Consider the following 21304-nt stretch of genomic DNA (forward strand, 5'->3'; position numbering starts at 1 on the left):
TAAGGTCTCTCCATTTTGCAGAACCGCCCAAAGGGAGACCAGGGTCTTATACAAAGCCGTTCTCTTGTCTTGCCGGTTGACGTAGGCTGCTCCTCTGTCTGGGGAGGCTCCATTGAGGCAGGGGGCTGCTCTTCTCAAAGGGGAGACCCTTCCCAAAAGGTGGTGGGTGGGAGGGGGGGCAGGTGGGTTTGCCTCCCCCCCCCATTTTCCAGAGTTGCCCGAAGGGAGACAAAGGTCTTTGTTTGAGCGTGCTTTCTTATGAGCCAAGGTGGCGCAGTGGTTAAATGCAGCACTGCAGGCTACTGCTAGATCAGCAGGTCAGCGGTTCAAATCTCACCGGCTCAGGGTTGACTCAGCCTTCCATCCTTCCGAGGTGGGTAAAATGAGGACCCCAGATTGTTGGGGGCAATATGCTGACTCTCTGTAAACCGCTTAGAGAGGCCTGAAAGGCCTATGAAGCGGTATATAAGTCTACTGCTAAGTCTACTGCTATATTCCCTGCCGGCTAAGGTAGACTGCCTCCGACTGGGGAGGCTCACTCAAGATGCTGGAGCTGCCCTCCTGGGAAAAGCCTTGGAAAAAACCCTCCACCTGGTTAATGCTGAATACAAGAAAAGGACACGAAGAGCATTTTTAATCCCCCCCCCCTGCAAAAAATTTCCTCCTTTCCCCCCAAGAAAACATTGTCTGCTTCCCTATAGGTTGCAGTACCCATACCAGCCACCAGGGGTAGCATGAGACCCGACCCATGAATATAGTTGCTGTGTATTCCTATAGGTTGTAATACCCATACCGGCCACCAGGGGTAGCATGAGACCCAAGACCTTTGAATAGTCGCTGTGTATTCCTATAGATTGCAGTACCTATACTGGCCACCAGGGGAAGCATGGGACGAAGACCCATGAATATAGTCGGTGTATTCCTATAGGTTGCAGTACCCATACCGGCCACCGGGGGGGTGGGGGGTGTAGTATGAGACCCAAAATCTTTGAATAGTTGCTGTGTATTCCTATAGATTGCAGTACCCATACTGGCCACCAGGGGTAGCATGAGACCCAAGACCTTTGAATAGTCGCTGTGTATTCCTATAGATTGCAGTACCCATACCGGCCACCGGGGGTAGCATGAGATGAAGACCCATGAATATAGTCGGTATATTCCTATAGGTTGTAGTACCCATACTGGCCACCGGGGTGTGTGTGTAAAATGAGACCCAAGATCTTTGAATAGTTGCTGTGTATTCCTATAGGTTGCAGTACCAATACCGGCCACCAGGGGTAGCATGAGACAGAAGACCTTTGAATAGAGTTGTACAGTCTCAAGAACAAATAATACCCCAAGTGTTCACTTTATTCGCTGCAATAGCTAAACATGTCCACCAGAGGGCAACAATTCACTGGGTTTACAGCCAAAAATACCCCAAACTAGCCACCAGAGGGCAGCATACATTGGGCTGCACGGATCCCAAACAACTTAACCCACAATTTCCCATTTTCCTTCCTTCTTTCCAGAATGTTTCCTTCCTCCCTCTCCCCCCCTAGGATTTCCTAGTGGTGCCCCATCCAAGCTGTTTCTCCTCCTCTCAAGAACTCCCCCTCCCCACAAAAAACACCCCGAAAAGACAACTCTGCCCGAAGACCATGGTTCAAATAAGGCCTGGTTTTATTTAGCTCGTTGTTTCGTCCATTCCGTAAATACAGTTAGTTGTGGTTTTTTTGTTGTTGTTTTTAAAATCTTTTTAACAATCCAAATCTTTTTTGTATTTTTAACAAGCAGGATGGAGACGCCCGGGAGGTTTCGCAATTACGCAATTACGCGTGGGAATAATTACAATCGTAGATGCCGGGTTTATTATAGAGACCTGTGGTTTGTCGTTTGGGGGGGGGACAACAGATTGGGGAGGGGGGGGGAACGGGGAAAAAACATAATTTTTATTTACAGAAAGGCGACACACAAAATCTGGAAGCCTCCATGGCTGACCCACAAGGTTTTTTTCCCCCCACCCAGTTCTTGTTGGCCAACACAACCGAGGGAGGGAAGACAAGCATGGACCCCCCCACAACAACCTTGTGTGCCCCCCCCTCTTGCCTAAATTATCTGGGGTGGAAAATGAATTTTCCGAACGCCCTTTTGATTGACGGGAACAAGTTTTTTTGGGGGGGTCAAACCCGCTCTCCCCACTTTGCAGAAGGCTCCATTTTTGAGTTGGGGGGTTTCTGAAGATGGGGAGAGGGGGGTGTCCAGTGTTAGAATGACAGGCAGTTCTCAACTTAACAACTGTTTTGTTGAGCGGCCTTTCGGCGTTAAAAGTGGCGCTGAACGTTGAATTAACAACCATTTTTCAGACTTAACGACCAGCCCCCGAGGATCAAAATTGGAGAGTGACTCGTATTTAGGATGCTCGCAGTGTCCCGGGGGGGGGGTGGTGGTCATGCGATTCCCCTTTGGCGACCTCCTAGACCGATTCACTTAACGACCGTGTTGCTAACTTCACCGCTGCACCGATCCCCTTGTTTAACCGGGTCCAGAAAGGTTTTTAAAACGGGCCGAAGCTCGCTCAACGACCGGCTCCCTCAGCAGCAGAAACTTTGGGCCCAGTTGTGGTCGTAAGTCGAGGACTACCAGTATTTTAGGGGAACCCAGGTAGCAAAGACAGATATATATATATATATATTTTGAAGCCTTATTGAAAAAAAAAAGGGACATTTTTTTACAAGCCGTTTTAACCCCAAATCTTTTAACGTTTTAAGGTTAGAAAGGATGTAGTTTGATCCAAGCTCGTTTTAAGGAGGAGGAATATATATATATATATATATATATATATATTTTGGGGGGGAGAGAAATCGGAGAGACACAAATGGGCGTTTTCAATCAGGCCTTTTTAACAAGATTCGATTCTCTGCCCCAATTTGGAGATTTAAAATTCTGCATTTTGCTAAGGCACAAAGCGAGCACATTAATTGCTAACGCTGGGAAACTTGCAACCTTCCCCGAAACTCTTTGTGGGGGGGTTTGTGGGAGGTGGACAATGTTGGGTGCATCCATGGCGAGCCCCCTTCCCCAGACTGCCACCCCTTCCCTTCCCAACCCAAGGGGCATTTCGTGCGCCACAGGCCATACAAATCCCAGCACAGCAGCGAGTCGATTCTCAAAAATGCAAGGATAATTTTGGCCGAAACGATTCTCAAAACCGAAGCAAGAACTGGGTGGGAATGTCCCACCCCACCGATTTTGGGGTGCCCGGGAAACATGGCTCGACCTCGCCTGAACGCCACCTTGAAAATACCTGTAATAAAAGACCATATTTTCTAGGGGAAAAAATAATAACCGAGACGAAAAAACTTTGGGGGAGACGGGAGCCGTTCCGATCCAACTGCGCCGTATCCCCAAAATTTACTGGGCTCCCTTTGTCCAGAATTATTCTTAATTCTCTCTTTTTTTTTAATTCCATCTCCAAGAAATTAAAAAAAATAAAAATCTCTCTTCTCGTTTCAGACTTAAACCAAGAATAATAAAAAAATAAATAAAACCACGTTGAACGAAGGAGGAGCGATGGTTTGGGAAAAGATGCATGCATTAAAGTTTCCCCCCCCTCCCCATAAGCAGTTTCTAATAATAATCACAGCTCAGTCCATGCCTGATTTTTTTATATATATAAAAACCGTGCCAGCTCTTATTAGTGGGATTGGGGGGGGGGGAGGGAAGGAAGGAGGGAGGGGAGGCCCAGATTTAATGTTTAAAAACACTGACACTTGTGCCTACGAGGAGTTTTTTTTTTCCTTTTCTTGGAACAGGGAAAAATAAAAATACCCCCCCAAAAAACAGCCGTAACGACAAGAGACGGGGCTGAAAAAATTTGCTTTTTTCCCCTTTGCAAAAAAAGAAAGATTTTTTCCCCCCATGAATTTCTTTCCTCCAGAACGTTGCTTCTTGCAATCCACGGAGGGAGGGAAAGTTTAAAAATTTGAAAAGCAAAAAAAAAGAAAAGTGTTCAAATGTGGCCTGGCCACTTTGGGAAACGGGGGGGGGCCAGGTTGGGGGGGGTGTCCTCTGAAGGAGGAAGATCTTCGGGTACGGTGGTGTTTTTTCTTCTTTTAAATTCTCGGATGCAAAAAACCGTTCGTGCTCGCTCGGCTTCTTCGGAATAAAGCTTTTAAGCAAGCGGAGAGAGAGAGAGAGAGGGGCGGACGTCAGGATCAGTCCCAGATTAACAGGGGGATGGGGGGGGGTGCTCCACCCCCACCCCCCCAAATGCACCAAATTCCCCGTTATTAAGAACGGTAGTCCTTTTTGCTGTAAGGTTTATTGCCCAGGATGCTATCGATTTCATGGATAATCGAAGAGGAGAGTTTGGGGAGAACCTGCAGGGAAAGAAGAATAAAATTAAAGGGTGCTTTTTTCTCCCCCACTCAGCCTCCATCTGGAGAGAGAGAAACAAGGCCCTGAAATTGAGTTAATTTAAAGATTGGGGTTTATAAAGGGGTTTTTCAGGAACACGGAGATCTGTAAAACAGGCATGAATTTTAGCCTTTTTTAAATTAATATCTATATCTATATATATATATCTGTCTATCAATCATCTATCAATCCATACATCCATTATCTATCTATCTATCTATCTATCTATCTATCTATCTATCTATCTATCTATCTATCTATCTATCTATCTATCATCTATATCTATCATCTGTCTATAGCTATTTCTATCTATCTATCTATCTATCTATCTATCTATCTATCTATCTATCTATCTATCTACCTATCTCTCTATCTATCTATCATCTATCTAAATATCTGTCTATCTATCTATCTTATCTATCTATAGTATCTATTATTTCTCTATTATCTCTCTATCTATCATCTATCTATCTATAGTATCTATCTATTATCTCTCTATTATCTCTCTATCTCTCATCTATCTAAATATCTATCTATCATCCATCTAAATATCTATCATCTAGCTCTATCTATCTATCATCCTATCTATCTATCTATCTATCTATCTATCTATCTATCTATCATCTATATCTCTCTCTCTATCTATCATCTCTCTATCATCTATATCTATCATCTATCTATCTATATCTATCATCTATCTATCTATCATCTATCTATCTATCTATCTATCTATCATATCTATCTATCTTTATCTATCTCTATCTTTATATCTATCTATCTATCTATCTATCTATCTATCTATCTATCTATCTATCTATCTATTATCTATTATCTATCTATCATATCTATCTATCTTTATCTATCTCTATCTATCTCTATCTATCTTTATCTCTATCTATCTATCATATCTATCTATCTTTATCTATCTCTATCTTTATATCTATCTATCTATCTATCTATCTATCTATCTATCTATCTATCTATCTATCATATCTATCTATCTATCTATCTATCATATCTATCTATCTTTATCTATCACTATCTATCTCTATCTATCTTTATCTCTATCTATCTATCTATCTATCTATTATCTATCTATCTATCTATCTATCTATCTATCTATCTATCTATCTATCTATCTATCTATCTATGAACCTCTCTCTTTCTCTCTGTGAATTTTTTGGCTCGGCTCACACCGCCATCTGCTCCAGATTAAAATTTTAATTAGCAATATTAAGAGGTCTGACAAATCTATCAAGTCCAAGATCTAAAAGGAATAAAAGGGGAAGAATTTAGAAGTAAACACGAATACGTTTTATTTCTTTAAATAAAGGCTTATTTAAATAGGTCTTAAGGAGAGAGGTATAAAATGTGGCTTTCCAGTGATTAAAGATGACCAGGAACACGCAGTGGATTTTGGGGTCAATGCCTGGAAATCCCTGCTTGTAATTCCAACCCGCTACCTTAAAAGACCCCCCCACCCCCCCACCCCTCTCTTTTTCCTCACCTGTATTGCTCCAATATTCTCCATCAACTGATCGGCGTTGGAAGCTCCCAGGAGGACGGAACTGACACTCTCGTTGCGTAAACACCACGCTGGTGAAAAACGCGCAGTTGTTAAGGGAAGAGGGGCAGGGTCCCCAGGGGCAAAATCTGATTTAATCTGTTTTTGCTTAGGGGGTGACATCTGGAGAGATGTCCTTGACAAGGGAGATAAAAATTACAGGCAGAGTCCTTGACTTATGACCCTAACTGAGCCCTAAATTTTGGCTGCTAAGGCAGACGACTGCTAAGTGAGTTTTGCCCCGTTTTACGACCTCCCTTGCCATCGTCGTTAAGCAAATCGCGGCTGTTGTTCAGTTAGTGACACGCTGGTTCAGTCAATGGGGCTCCCCCATCTGGCTTCGCTTGTCGGAAGGTCACAAAACGGGATCACGTGACCCCCGGGACACTGCGACCGTCATAAACACGAATCCGTTGCCAAACATCTGAATTTGTATCAGGTGACTACGGGGGAGGCCGCCACGGACGTAAATGCGAACCCTGGACACAAGTCGCTTTCCCCAGGGCTGTTGTTAAGTTAAGGACGGTCACTACCTGAATGGTTATAAATCAAGGACTTCCCAAGGAAGGAACATGCAAGTACACATACGTGAACCCACCAATCTGTAGGCTTGCCCACGCATTGCCCGTCCGCTGTGGCTCGAGGCCTGCGGAACTCCCTGCCACAACATCCGAAGTTGGACGAGGACGCGAGCTCCCCGTCCCTACTCACCGATGGCGAGCTGCGGGAGGGTGCAGCCCAGCCGCTCGGCGATGGCTTGCAGCTCCTTCAGCTTCGCCTGCTGCCGCCTCCCTTCCTCGCTTAAAATCTTGTCCTTCAGCCACTGGTAACCCTAGACGGGAGGAAGAAGGCGGAAGAGGCCCCGGTGGATGGGAGCATCCCGGGAGTTAGGCGGGATACGGAGGAGGAAGCCGACGGGCTTACTTACTTTGAGTGACGCTCGCGAGTAAGGGGGGATCCCGCCGTCGTACTTCCCCGACACGATCCCGCACGCCAACGGGGACCACGTCATAGCCCCCACGCCTGGGAAAGAAAGAGATGGCGGTGAGGTCGCACGGCGGAGCAACGGCAAACCCAGATTACAAGGAATTGGAAACCAATCAAGTTTCTAAGCCGTCTCGTTTTCCTGAACGCCGGAGGAAGCTAAGCCACGTCGTAAGGGATCAGTAGTCCTCAACATACGACCGCATTTGAGCCAAGCATTTCCGTTGCTAAGGGAGACAGTTGTGAAGTGAGTTTTGTCCCTTCCCGTGACCTTTCTTGCCACCGTTAAGTGAATCCCTGCGCTTGTTCAGTTAGTCCCAGGGTTGTTGAGTGGGCGTGGCTTCCCCCGTGACGTTGCTTGTCAAAAGGTCGCAAAAGGGGATGACGTCACCCCGGGACACTCAACCGTCGTTAAGTACATGCCAGTTGCCAAGCCTCTAAATTTTGATCATGTAACCACAGGGATGCCGCCACGATCATAATTGGGAAAAACAATCCTAGGTCACTTTTTTCAGGGCCACTGTAACTTCGAACAGTCACTAAATGAACCGTTATAACTTGAGGACTGCCTGTACTTTAGAAAAGAGACTTCTAGTGGTGCTTTGTGGGTTTTTTTCCCCTATTTTAAACTCGTTTTTTAAAAAAACCCAGGACTAAGAAAGCCAATTTTTAAGCGTTCTCGTGTTCTTGAACACCGCACGCCACTAAGCCGACTAAATATTATGAGTCTATGTTCCTGCAACCTGAATAAAGGGAAGGTAAAGAATGGGATTTCCTGCTTGAGCAGGGGGGGGGGCTGGACTAGAAGACCTCCAAGGGCCCTTTCGACTCTTGTTTTATTGGCTATTTTAGTGGTAGCACACCACCCTGCGATGAATGGGAGAGTAGAGAGGCTTTTCTGTAAGCCGCCGCCCTGAGTCTTTCGAGAGTGGGCGGCATACAAGTCCTAATAAACTGAAACTCAAACTCACCGATCTTGTGGAACAGCTCTGGGAGTTGAACTTCGACCTTCTCCCGTTGGAACATGTGATATTCGGCTTGCTCACAAATCGGAGGGATCAGGTTGAACTGCCGTGCGACAGAATAGGCTTCCTGCGGGGAGAGATCAACTCAGAATCTGCAAACGGGAAGGGATCTCATCCCTGGCGAGAATCTCTTGGGAGGACAAACCGGCTCCTATCTTTATTATCAAAACACCCCACCCACTCGGACTACAAATTCAGGTAGTCCCCGGTGTACGCCCACAATTCAGCCCAAAATTTAGTGTTGCTAAGCGAAACACCCGTGAATTTTGCCACATTTTTCTTTTTACAATTGCTGCAATTGTTAAGTGAATCACTAAAGTTAGTAACACATTTGTTAAGTGAATCAGGCCAAATTTCTGGGATCACGTGACCCTGGGCCGCCGCCGCAACCGTCGTTAAGTAGGAACTGGTTGCACAAGCGTCTGGATTTTGATCACATGACCACGGGGAGGTTTGCAATGGTCCTACGTCACGGTCACAAGTCACTTTTTTCAGTGTCGTTGTACCTTTGAACGGTCACTAAATGAACTTTTGTTAAGTCGAGGACTAGCTGTGACTCTCTGGATTTTAAACAAGGGGCCTCTGCACAAAACCGTCACATGCTGTGGAAATGCGGTGTGGGCAAGAGGTGAAATAAAGCGAGTGGAAAAATGCGTATCGGAGGAGAAATGGGTGCGAGTTCATGGCGATTCCCCCCCATGGCTCCAGAAGTTGTGGGAGCTTCATCCCTGGAAGAGACTGGACCGCCATTTGCCAGAAATGGTGTAGGGTTTCCTGCTTGGGAGGGGTGGGGTTGGACTAGATGACCTACAAGGTCCCTTCCAACTCTTGTTATTCTATTCTAATGTGAAAGAAAAATTGCTGGGAAAGAACAACCAAGTTCTGGTTTTGTCTAGGACTCCATGACCTTGTTCTCCATCTGGACAAAATCAAATCCAGCGAGAAAAATCCTCAATTTATTTTTCTTAAACCGATTGGATTCGCAAGCCTTCAATGATGGGCGCGTGGTTGTAAGAGGTACAGTACCATAATCTCCATGGAGCTCCACCGTGAAGTCCCCCAGTACATCGCCATCCCTTGGTTGATGACGTGCGTCATGGCTCGTACGGTCTCTGGGAGTGGGGGAGTGGGGGGAAAGGAACGAGATGACAGGGAGAGAAAAACGAGAAAGGGTTAATCGGAAGAGTGGCAAAAAAAACAAGGCCGGCCAACCGAAATTAAGGGCGCAACACCAAACAGGAGAAAGGGAAGGAGGAGAAGGTAGGAGGTCGGGCGACATCTTGCAAGCAAATCAAGATCTCGGAAAAACCGGAAGGAACGGGAGAACTTTCGCGCGAGAAAATCGGCTATGAAAACGGCTCGTTTTGTTGAAATGTCTTTCCCCCGACCCAACAGATGGACACAAGGGAGGATAAGACTACGACAAAACAGGGGGACATAGATGGAGGACTTTTGATGGGCGATCTTCTGAAGGGATCTCCCAAAAAGGACAACCAGTGACAAGAGGTTCCAGAACGTTCGGAGTTGATGGCCATCAACCTCAACGCTCTTAAAAGAGGATCCGGAAACATGGCGGATACGTCCCGCTGGGTTATCTCTCTTAGATTGGCGGGAACCTGACACTGAACATGGAAATGATGTTCTCCAGTTGGTATCTAACTGAGGAACAGGTGCTCCAAGGTTGAGTGACCAAGAATGGTTGGAGAAACGTTCTCCTCGTTTTCTAGGAGAATCCCCGTTCTGATCAGGCTCCTTCCAACGGGACCATGCGGGGTGAGGAGAGGCCACCGCGATGGACCAATTACACAGAACGCGGCGGTTGGGTTCGCATCGAACCGCAGGATGTTGAAGTTGGAATTGAGAACGTCAAATCCAACTCCTAACCAGGGCGGAATCTACAGGAAGTCACACAGATTTACGACAGAGGGCGAATAAATCTTCACGCACCCCACTTTCTGGAGAAACTGGCTAGGCTATAATCAGGTAGGAGAGCTTGCAGGAGCCACGGCATTAAGCCAGGGAAGGGGGCTTCGTTAGATGCCACGTGTTGTGGGGGAGTCAGAAGAGGGCAAAATGAGACCCCTGGGGGGAAAAAGAGGGAAGGAAGGAGCCCCAATAATCTCTCGTTTTAAATAAAAGCATTTTGTGCTTTCAACGTTACTTGCAAGATGTTAACTAAGGGGACAGAGAGGTTGTCGTCGTTATTATTATTATTATTTTGATATTCCTTTTTCATTCTTTGCGTCCTTTGGCATTTTATGGCGAGTCTCATCCCCCGAGGAAAGGGAGCTTCTGCCAATCAGAACGGAAAGTCTCCAAAGCGAAAAAGGGAGGAAGAATTAAAAAGAAAAGAAAGGGAAAAAGGAAGGAAGGAAGGAAGGGAAAGCTGGGGATTTCTGTGTCATAAAATGCCGCTCGGATGCAGTTAATCAAGGAGGGGTACCTTCTATGACGAATGTTCGCGACTTGGAACTAAATGGGTCCCCTGGTGATAGAAAACAGATTTGAGAGGCAAGAGTTTAGAGCGGTCACCCTGCTTTTTCATCCAGTGGGAGGGGCAGAGGAGCAGCCCCCTCCCCTAATTCGAGCCCTGGTCCTCGGGGAAGAGACGGACGGGATCTCGTTCGAGAGGTCAGAACGAGTCTACTTAAGCGCTTCCCGATTTCGTCCTTCGAGACGTCTAACAAGGCCGCGTTGTCCTTCGCAATGCCGCATGGCGCTTTCTTAAACGGATCTTTTCGCGAGAGTCAGAGAGACGGGGTTCGCACAACTCCTCTGAGCCCCAGAACTCCTAACCCAACTTCATCCACATTTCGGCTCCTTTTTGTCACCTTCGTCCTCTGGCTTGGGTAAAGCCGGTCATTCGAGGCAGTCCTTGACTTATGACCCGTTCGTTAAATTTACGGGCCGCTCGTCTCGTTCTCGAGAGGCTCTTCGTTTAGCGACGGTTTCGAGTTACGGCAGTGCTCTAAAAAGGGACTCAAACTGGTCGTCGCACTTAGGACTGGTCGAAGCGTTCCCCGAGATCACGTGATTGCGATTAGTACTTATGACGGTTGTAGCATGTGGGCTCATTTACTTCCAACGAGGATGGTCAGAATAAAGGAAAAGACTCAGGCATCGGCGTCTATGCGGGGAGAGGAATCTGGCTAACACAGACCCATAAAAAAACACCCCCCGCTTAGATAGGAGGCGGCCTGTTGCACCTCTGCCTGAATCGCTGTTCTGGTTGGACAACCTTCCAATCAGCCTCTGACGAACGCCGTTGAATTTGTGACGGCATCACGTCCTCCCTTAAGTAAGGCAAGTTACCACAATCTCTTTGCCCCCATTTTGGTGGGGTGGAACCCGGAGCCTCGTCCCCCGCGTCAGTTCAGAGTCCCCAGGGACCCGTTCGCCCTTAGACGAGGCTGCCCGTTGTGCCTCTGAGCGAGTCCTGACTCTCTCATCTCCTTCGTGTCCACGCAAACGGTGGCTCGGACAAAGGATTGATGGGTAGAACTGATACCGTTAGACCGCCATTAAGAACCGGAGGGAGGGGGGAAGAAACATTGTTAAGTGGTGCGGGTGTTAAGTGAGGCATTACGAGATTGCCCCTGATTTTACCTCCCTCCGTTACGCAAGGCATCGCACGAGTCGCACTGCGGCGGGGAAGGTCGGCCAATAAATCCAATCATCACCTTTTAGCGACCCCATAATCCCTTGTGGGGAGGAGTCTGGGCAACTGAGTGGACCTAGCTGGGTGTTTTAATGGCCGGATGCCCTTCCAGTCGCCAATGGGGAGTTCTGTTCAGCAGGTATATTCTCAACGTGTGCAGAGAGAGAACCACCTGCCTCTACCTGGGTTCGAACTCACACCCTCCCCATTGTGAGGCGAGAGCGCCACCTCTAGGCCACCCCACCAAGTAAATCCAATCGTAACTAAACAATAAATGACGTCGGCTTTCGACTTCCCGCCGGCGTCCCCAGCGCTTCCTGACTTCCCAAAGCTGCAGCCGTCCCAAACGCGTGGCGATTGCCGAGCGCCTAACCACGATCACGGGATCGAGGGAAGCTGCGACTGTTGTTGCTAGGACCAGTTGTAAATCCCTTTTGTCAGCGCCCAGTCCAAACGGTCGCTAAATGAATCGCCGTACGTCGAGGACTGCCTGTAGGGCCGAGAAATAAGCCCATGAACCTTTCAAAAGGGAAGAATCGGACGGCCGCAGGTATAACAATTTTTTAAGGGCCTTGCCAAGAGAAATTAAAAGGCTTCTTGTTCTTTAGAAATCTGAGCCAAAAACCAAATTATACCTTACCTTCCATTGGTGTGTTAGGATCCGGCCGATTGGCAAACACCACGTCCACGTAATTCAGTTGTAGCCTTTCTAGGGACCCCTTTAAACCTGGGGGGGGGGGGAGAAAGAAGACGCCTTATTCTCCCTTGCAATAAGACCCAAACGCAATTATTAAAAACAAAATAAAAATACGATGCAATACAATAGATGGACACGAGCTTCATTTCTAACCATTCCTTGTCCTGATCAGGAAATTCAGGCAGTCCTCAACTTACGACCACGACGGAGGCCCAAAATTTCTCCTGCTGAGGCAAGACGGCGCTGAATCGAGTTTGGCCGCATTTTACGACGTTCCTCGCAGTGGTTGTCCAGCGAATCACTGCAGTGGCTAAGTCCTCGGCTTGCAACCATTTGGTTCGAAATGACATCAGGAAAAAAGCGACTTTTTTTCACCGTTTTTCACACTTATGACCGCTGCAGCATGCCCGGGATCACAATTCCGACCACCGCCTCGTATTTATGACGGGTGTCAGCGTCCCACCCCGTGTGTGTGTGTGTCACGCAATCACCTTTTGCAACCTCCCGAGGAAGGGAAACCAGATTAACTTAACGGCCGTGTTCCTAATTTAACAACGGCAGGGATTCGCTTAACAACGGTGCCAAGAAAAGTCGTAAAATAGGATAAAAACCGCCTCCCTCAGCAGCAGACATTACGGGCCGAATCGTGGGTCATAAGTTGAGGACTACCTGTGCAGAGAACGGGGTGTTGTGAAGGGGATGATGGACTCTTGTGTACCCAAAACTTGGCTTTTGAACGGGGAACGGCCGTTTTCGGAAGGAATCCACTTTTATTTACCTTCTATAATGTGCTTTCTGGAAAGTCCTCGCTCCGTCTCGGCTCTAGGAAAAAAAAACAACCAAGAAACCAGGATGAAAATAAACAGGGAGTCCTCAAGTTACAACCCGCCTGCTTAGCGACGGCTCGAAGTTACCACCTGCCTGAAAAAGGAGGAGTCGACGACCTGGAAGTTTTGACAATATGTCCCCGCTTCCCTCCCCCCGTTGTTGAATGATTGCCCTTTTGGGGGGGGGGGCTGAGCAACACAACCACAACCTACAATTGTTAGCAGGGACGCGTTTTATGACGGCCCCGTCATAAATCGGAAAAATTCTCTTTTTTTTCCCTCTGCAAAACTCTACAAGAATAGATTTGCGCTCGTAGCCAATTCCGCTTGCTTAATGCCTGCCTAAAGTCAGGATGGTTTTGCAACCATTATGGCCGGCTTTTATTATGGTCATAACTCGAGGACTACCTGTATAATATCAAATCCTATTTTTTTTTAATTTTTTTTCCCCCCATTTTGGAAAGAGGGGAGGATGTGGCACTCTTCGCATGCTCAAGGGTCCCCACGTCTCTTCCCGTAGTCCAGTGTTTCTCAACCTTGTCAACTTGAAGATGTCCGGACTTCAACTCCCAGAATTCCCCAGCAGTGGTTAGGACAGTGTTTCTCAACCTTGTCAACTTGAAGATGTCCGGACTTCAACTCCCAGAATTCCCCAGCAGTGGTTAGGACAGTGTTTCTCAACTTTGTCAACTTGAAGATGTCCGGACTTCAACTCCCAGAATTCCCCAGCCAGCATTTGCTGGCTGGGGAATTCTGGGAGTTGAAGTCCTGGACATCTTCAAGTTGCCAAGGTTGAGAAACACTGCCGTAGTCGAAACAAACGGCACACCCAGATTCGGACACAGAGGAGTGAGCAACGGCTGAAATACATTCCAATAAACGAAATAAAACCATAGAAATAGAAATATACACCTACTTCCCTCCCCAAAAGATTTTTGTGGTGATGACTAAACTGGACCGCCTGGAAAAGAGAAGAGAGGAACACGAATTAAACACCACTCAGGGCCTCTTAATTTCGCTTGGGTTTAACTGGGGAGTGGCCCGCCCTGCAGGGATGTTTTGCCCCCCCCTAGCCCTCCTCCCCATAACCGACTTCAGTTCCCAGCCAGCCTGAGCGGACTTCAACTCCCAGAATGCCTGCTGGTTTGGGGGGGGGGATTCTGGGAATCGAAGTCCGCCCCTCTGAAATACTCTTGATTTAGTCTCCGTTTATCAAGGTTCTAGTCCATGCCAAGCCGTGAAAAAGACGGCAGAAACCTTCACGCCCCCTTCTGGGTGGATAAAAGTGTGGGATTTGGTCGCAGGAATAATGGTTACCTCCATCCTTTCTTTTTGATGATGTTTCCTAAGACGACTTCGGCTCTGCGAAATAGAAGGAAAAAAACAACATGAACGGGAACTCATCCAAGGCACTGCGGGGAAACTCTCTTAAAAAGCAGGTGTTATTTTTCGGCTCACACCCTATTTAAAGAAAAGAAAACGAAGGGAAGGGAAGGAAAGGAAAGAAGGAAAGGAAAGAAGGAAAGGAAAGGAAAGGAAAAGGAAGGAAAGGAAAGAAGGAAAGGAAAGAAGGAAAGGAAAGGAAAAGGAAGGGAAGGAAAGGAAAGAAGGAAAGGAAAGGAAAGGAAAAGGAAAGGAAGGAAAGGAAAGAAGGAAAGGAAAGGAAAGAAGGAAAGGAAAGAAGGAAAGGAAAGGAAAAGAAAAGAAAAAGAGGATCGAGGGATTGGGATATTTTGCATCCAAAATCCATAATATTTGCATCGGGAGCCGCCCGAAAGCCGCCTCCTCTTCTGAATTTGGGAAGAGAACGCAGACTCACGCAGAGGCGCGTCGTTTGAGTCACAGGATTCTCAATTGCAAAAGAACAACAACACCTCGATGGGCCCAAAGCAAACCACAAAATATGTTTGCGTTGTTCTTTTTTTAGTTGCATAAGCCGCCCCTGAGTCCCTTCGACCGAGGTTGCAACTTCTCACAACACCCCTGCACGGCAGGCCAGTGGGAAAGGGTGAAAGAGAAACGCCAAATCTCACCGGCTCAGGGTTGACTCAGCCTTCCATCCTTCCGAGGTGGGTAAAATGAGGACCCAGACTGTGGGGGGCAATATGCTGACTCTCTGTAAACCGCTTAGAGAGGCCTGAAAGCCCTATGAAGCGGTATATAAGTCTACTGCTATTGCTATTGCTATCTATCTATCATCTATCTATCTAATAGCAGTAATAGCAGTAGACTTATATACCGCTTCATAGGCCTTTCAGGCCTCTCTAAGCGGTTTACAGAGAGTCAGCATCTATCTATCTATCTATCTAATCTCTGTCTGTCTATCTGTCTGTCTATCTATCTATCTATCTATCTATCTATCTATCTATCTATCTATCTATCTAATCATCATCTATCTAATCTATCTATATCTCTGTCTATCTATCTGTCTGTCTGTCTATCTATCTATCTATCTATCTAATCTCTGTCTGTCTATCTATCTGTCTATCTATCTATCTAATCATCATCTATCTAATCTATCTATATCTCTGTCTGTCTGTCTGTCTGTCTATCTACCCCCTCTCTCTCATCTATCTATCTATCTATCTATCTATCTATCTATCTATCTATCTATCTATCTAATCTCTGTCTGTCTATCTGTCTATCTATCTAATCATCATCTATCTAATCTATCTATATCTCTGTCTGTCTATCTGTCTGTCTGTCTATCTATCTATCTATCTATCTATCTATCTATCTATCTATCTATCTATCTATCTATCTATCTATCTATCTATCTATCTATCTATCTATCTAATCTCTGTCTGTCTATCTATCTGTCTATCTATCTACATCTATCTATCTATCTATCTATCTATCTATCTATCTATCTATCTATCTATCTAATCTCTGTCTGTCTATCTATCTGTCTATCTATCTATCTATCTATCTAATCATCATCTATCTAATCTATCTATATCTCTGTCTGTCTGTCTGTCTATCTAATCATCATCTATCTAATCTATCTATATCTCTGTCTGTCTGTCTGTCTGTCTGTCTATCTACCCCCTCTCTCTCATCTATCTATCTATCTATCTATCTATCTATCTATCTATCTATCTCTATCTCTCTCTCTCTGTCTATCTACCCCTCTCTCTCATCTATCTATCTATCTATCTATCTATCTATCTATCTATCTATCTATCTATCTATCTATCTATCTATCTATCTATCTATCTATATCTCTGTCTATCTATCTATCTATCATCTATCTATCTATCTATCTATCTATCTATCTATCTATCTATCTATCTATCTATCTATCTATCTATCTACCCCATCTCTCTCTCATCTATCTATCTATCTATCTATCTATCTATCTATCTATCTATCTATCTATCTATCTATCTATCTATCTATCTATCTATCATCTATCTGATTGTTGGGGGTGATATGCTGACTCTGTAAACCGCTTAGAGAGGGCTGAAAGCCCTATGAAGCGGTATATAAGTCTAACTGCTATTCCTATTGCTATTAGCGATATAATTATTGTAAGTCGAGAACTCCCTGTGTGTCTAACGCTTGTCTTCCACCCTTCCCCGCTGGCCTACCGTGCAGGGGTCTTGTAAGAATCACAAGCCAGGAGCGTGCCAGAACTTACTTCCCCGCGGCGTAGACCTCGGCTGTGTCGAAAAGGTTGATGCCATTGTCGTAAGCAAGAGTCATCAGCTGCTCGGCTACCTACAAGACAAGACACGGATGAGATTCCGGGAGGCAACCGGAACAAACCACGATTGCTAGTCTAGCCACTCGGGATGGTGAGGTTTGCGGGGGGGGGGCCAGATCGCCCATTAAAACTTAAAAAAAACAAACCCAAAACCAAATATGAAACAAAACAATAAAATAAAACGCAAAGCTGCAAAAACTACAAAACTATTAAAAAATAAATAAAAACAAGCGATACAAATAAAATATAAACGAACTGTGAAATACAAACGGCAAAAAGACATCGAAGCTATAAAAAATAAGCTGTGAGAAATGAATTGCAAAAAATAAAACCACAAAATACTCCAAAAGATATAAAAATAAAACAAATGATAGAAACATCAGATGGCTAAAAAAAAAACAGAATAAGGTATAAACGTCATTTGTATATATATAAAAAATAATAACCTAGGAAACATACAAGAATAAAATACTAAAAGAGTAAACTGCAAAAACAGGATGAAGCAAATGATAGAATATCAATTAGCCTATAAAAATATCCAAAAAATAAAATAAGCTATAAAAATCACCTGTGGAAAAAAATGAACCATAAAAAAATAAAAAACAAACTAGGAAACATACAAAAAATAAATGAAATACAAACTATAACGTATTAAATAAACTGCCAAGAACAGGGGGGGGGGGGAAAGCTATACAAATATATGATTTTTAAAAAATGAAATAAATTAGAAAACGTACCAAAATAAAACATTGAAAAGTTAAGGATAGAATCAAACAAATGGTAAAATATAAAGCAGACTGCAAGAAGTGTGCAAAAATGTGGAAATAAGGTATTGCAAAAAAAAACCAGAGATAAATGATAAAAATTACCATAAATAAACTTTTTTCCTGGATGTTGTTGAACCAAAGTGTGCATATTTTGTCTTTTTTTTTGTGGCCTGGATTGGATTTGCAAGCTGTTTTCTCTTCTCTAAATGTGGAATCATCCCATACTTATATATTTATTAAATAGATTCAGCTGTCCGTCCAACTCACACACACTTAATTTGTGTCACGCTCAAAATTTTACAACCCTCTGCAAAACTGCCAGTTCTGATCCTTGGTAGGAGGGGACAGAAGGTGTCAGAAGAGATTTAAAAAAAATAAATCTATTTTGGTCCAGCTTTACGCTTGGGGGGGGGGGGGGAAATAATGTCTAAAATCGAAACCAGGAAAAAATATATATATTTATTTCTTTACCTCATCGGTTATCTGTCCTCCAAACGTCACCCAAGTTCCTGCAGCAGGCAGAAATAATTACAATTAATATTGTTTTATTGAATAACTATAACATTCTTTTAATATCCCTCAAAAAGGGATGGAATATAAGGGGAAAAGCGGAAGATCTAGGAAAACGTTGCCTAGGGAGAGAGTACGGATAAGCCTTGACTTACGAGAGTTCATTTAGTGACGGTTGAAAGTTATGATGGGGAGAGAAACATTTTTTTTGGGGGGGGGGGCAAAGATCAGGATTTTTTTGGGGGGGAAACAGCAGCAAAGGGGACAGCACAGCTCTGGGGGGTGGATGATGGTTTATTCTGTTTAATGGGTTGGTGGTTTTTATTTTATTAATATATTTTTTGTTATTATAATATATTTGTTTTAGGAGCTGTAAAAGACGTTTTTTGTGACATCGCATTTACAAATGAAAAATATTTTTATATATGCGTGTATTATAAACATACTTTATTGATAAATACATTTATTTTAGGAGCTGTAAAACAGGCTTACGCAAGCATGCAATTTATTTTTACTTATAAATATTTAATAGACTGTATAGGTATATTATCTATTGTAAATATATTTTATCTATAAATTTGGGGAGCTGTAAAACAAGATTTCGGTAGCACCCAGTTTATTTTTATTTATAAAGGTTTAATATATGGTGTGTGTGTATCTATCTATCTATCTATCTATCTATCTATCTATCTATCTATCTATCTAATCTATCTATATCTTTCTATTATCTATCTATCTATCTATCTATCTATCTATCTATCTATCTATCTATATCTTTCTATAACTATCTATCTATCTATCTTTCTATATGTATCTATCTATCTATCTTTCTATATCTATCTATCTATATCTATCTATCTATCTAATCTATCTATATCTTTCTATAACTATCTATCTTTCTATATCTATCTATCTATCTATCTATCATCTATCTATCTATCTATATCTTTCTATAACTATCTATCTTTCTATATCTATCTATCTATCTATCTATCTATCTATCTATCTATCTATCTATCTATCTATCTATATCTTTCTATATCTATCTATCATCTATCTATCTATCTATCTATCTATCTATCTATCTATATCTTTCTATAACTATCTATCTATCTTTCTATATCTATCTATCTATCTATCTATCTATCTATCTATCTATCTATCTATATCTTTCTATAACTATCTATCTTTCTATATCTATCTATCTATATCTATCTCTATCTATCTATCTATCTATCTATCTATCATCTATCTATCTATCTATCTATCTATCTATCTATCTATCTATCTATCTATCTATCTATCTATCTATCTATCTCTTTCTATCTCTTTCTATATCTATCTATCTATCATCTATCTATCTATCTATCTATCTATCTCTTTCTATAACTATCTATCTATCTTTCTATATCTATCTATATCTATCTATCTATCTATCTATCTATCTATCTATCTATCTATCTATCTATCTATCTATCTATCTATCTATCTATCTATAGTATTGTGTATTGTAAATACATTTTATTAATAAATAAATGAATTTATTTTAGGAGATACAAAACAAGCTTTCATCCGATCGTTACGTGGCAGGGAAGCCCAGTTGCCAGCCTTGCGGTCAGAGAATCCACCGGTAAGTCCAAATATTACAGTTCATCATAATATTGCAGACTAGAACAGCTGCACAATCCGGTGAGGTCATCTAGCCCAACCCCGCATCCCTTCGTAGGGGAATCTTAAAATCACAGCTAGAATCATAAAACCCAAGGGCTGGGAAGGAATCTCAAGAGATCATATAATTCTGGGCTGGGATCTAAATTCACACGTTATTATCCGAGTGGAAGGGACCCGGGAGGCCATCCAGTCCAACCCCCTGAAAGGCATTCAGCCTGGGTTAAATAAACAGCCCGGGGACCTAGTATGATTTCAAATGGTGTGTGTGTGTGTGTTTGTTTGTGTGTGTGTGTTTAAAGCAGTAGTGGAGAATTAAAATGTTGTGCCCAAGTTGTGTTCTTCGCAGACCCACAAAAACTCCCTCCCTCGCACCCAAAGCCGGAGACGGGAGGCGTCCACTCACCTAGACCGAGGCAGGAAACGCGCAATCCAGATTTCCCGAGGTTTCTGGAAAAGACACACACACACACAAACACACAACACATGTGAAAAAGAGGCTTGTTTGCTGTGCCCTGATGCTGCTTGCGAGGTCTGTGAAACTCCCACCTGCACAAAAAAAGACCCACACACACACACACACACACAGACCCACACAGCCCGTGCACAGGATGCCCTTGGCCAGGAGGAAAAAACACAATGCAGGTCGTATTCCCGCTTCGTTTAAGGACCACTCCAAGTTCCAACAGCACCGGCTCATCACCACTCCTCACACTTACGACCGTCCCTTGCAACTACGACCGTCACAACATCCCCCCCCGTGTGTGAGCAAAATCCGGGTATTCGGCATGCCCAGGTCGCCCTCAACACAAGGCACCGTTCAACGTTACAGAAAAAGAGACTTATGGCCGTTTCCCCACACTTACGACCGTGGCCACGTGATCAAAATCCAGACCCTCGGCAACTGACTCGTATTTGTGACGGTCGCAGCGTCCCGGGGGGGGTCATACAACCTCCTGGCGATTCACTTAACCACGGTGGCAAGAAAGGTCGCAAAGCTCATTTAAAAACTGTCTCGCTTAGCGACAGAAATTCGGGGCTCCCTTTGGTCGTGGGTTCGAGGACCGGGGGGGTGTCCTCGGGGGAAGCCCCTCCTACCTGTACTTCATGCCTGCCTGTTTCGTGGCCGTGGGGCTGGTGGGGGACGCGCTCTGCGTGGACACCTGGCCGAAGCTCTGAGCCACCATAGCCACGGCCCGAAAGCGTCCCCGTGGCCCGGGGCTCCCCGCATTTTGCCGCCCGAGTCGGTCCTCGGTGGCCCGGCTTTTGACGTTGTGCTCCGAGCAGGCGAAAGAGACTTGCATGCCGGCCACCCAGCAGGCTCCCCCTCGGATACGGAAGGGCAGAAAATTCCTTCCCGGGTGGGACGAGTAGCAGGAGGTTCCTCCGGTCAAAGGGGGGAGCCCCCTGCAGCCATCACCCCGAGTCCTCTAGTCCTGGCCCAAGGGGGGGGGGAACTCCAGAAGGGGGGGGGCACAGGGTGGCCCAGAGAGAGAGGTG

The 21304-nt window shown here is 44.6% G+C and overlaps 1 protein-coding gene across 4 annotated transcripts in view; it reads right to left on the minus strand.

Moving 5' to 3' along the window:
- Positions 1–4029: 4029 nt before the first annotated feature.
- KCNAB2 (potassium voltage-gated channel subfamily A regulatory beta subunit 2) overlaps positions 4030–21304 on the minus strand; it is a 42440-nt gene continuing 25165 nt past the window's right edge. For 3 of the 4 annotated variants that reach the window (XM_087701886.1, XM_087701885.1, XM_087701887.1), the window contains 13 exons: positions 20211–20254; positions 18098–18135; positions 16794–16873; positions 14471–14515; positions 14070–14114; positions 13105–13148; positions 12270–12356; positions 8998–9083; positions 7918–8038; positions 6891–6985; positions 6674–6794; positions 5906–5994; positions 4030–4361 (listed from right to left, as the gene is read on the minus strand). In XM_087701886.1, the coding sequence (XP_087558012.1) occupies positions 4272–4361; positions 5906–5994; positions 6674–6794; positions 6891–6985; positions 7918–8038; positions 8998–9083; positions 12270–12356; positions 13105–13148; positions 14070–14114; positions 14471–14515; positions 16794–16873; positions 18098–18135; positions 20211–20254 (985 nt within the window). In that variant the 3' untranslated portion in view covers positions 4030–4271. Of the gene's footprint in view, positions 4362–5905; positions 5995–6673; positions 6795–6890; positions 6986–7917; positions 8039–8997; positions 9084–12269; positions 12357–13104; positions 13149–14069; positions 14115–14470; positions 14516–16793; positions 16874–18097; positions 18136–20210; positions 20255–20902; positions 21143–21304 lie in introns of those variants that run through there. The other variant, XM_087701888.1, reaches the window with a different exon arrangement.

The sequence above is a fragment of the Thamnophis sirtalis genome, unplaced genomic scaffold (assembly GCF_051295495.1).
Source record: "Thamnophis sirtalis isolate CommonGarterSnake01/CBP01778 unplaced genomic scaffold, rThaSir2_p1.2 scaffold_15, whole genome shotgun sequence".
Classification (NCBI taxonomy): domain Eukaryota; kingdom Metazoa; phylum Chordata; class Lepidosauria; order Squamata; family Natricidae; genus Thamnophis; species Thamnophis sirtalis.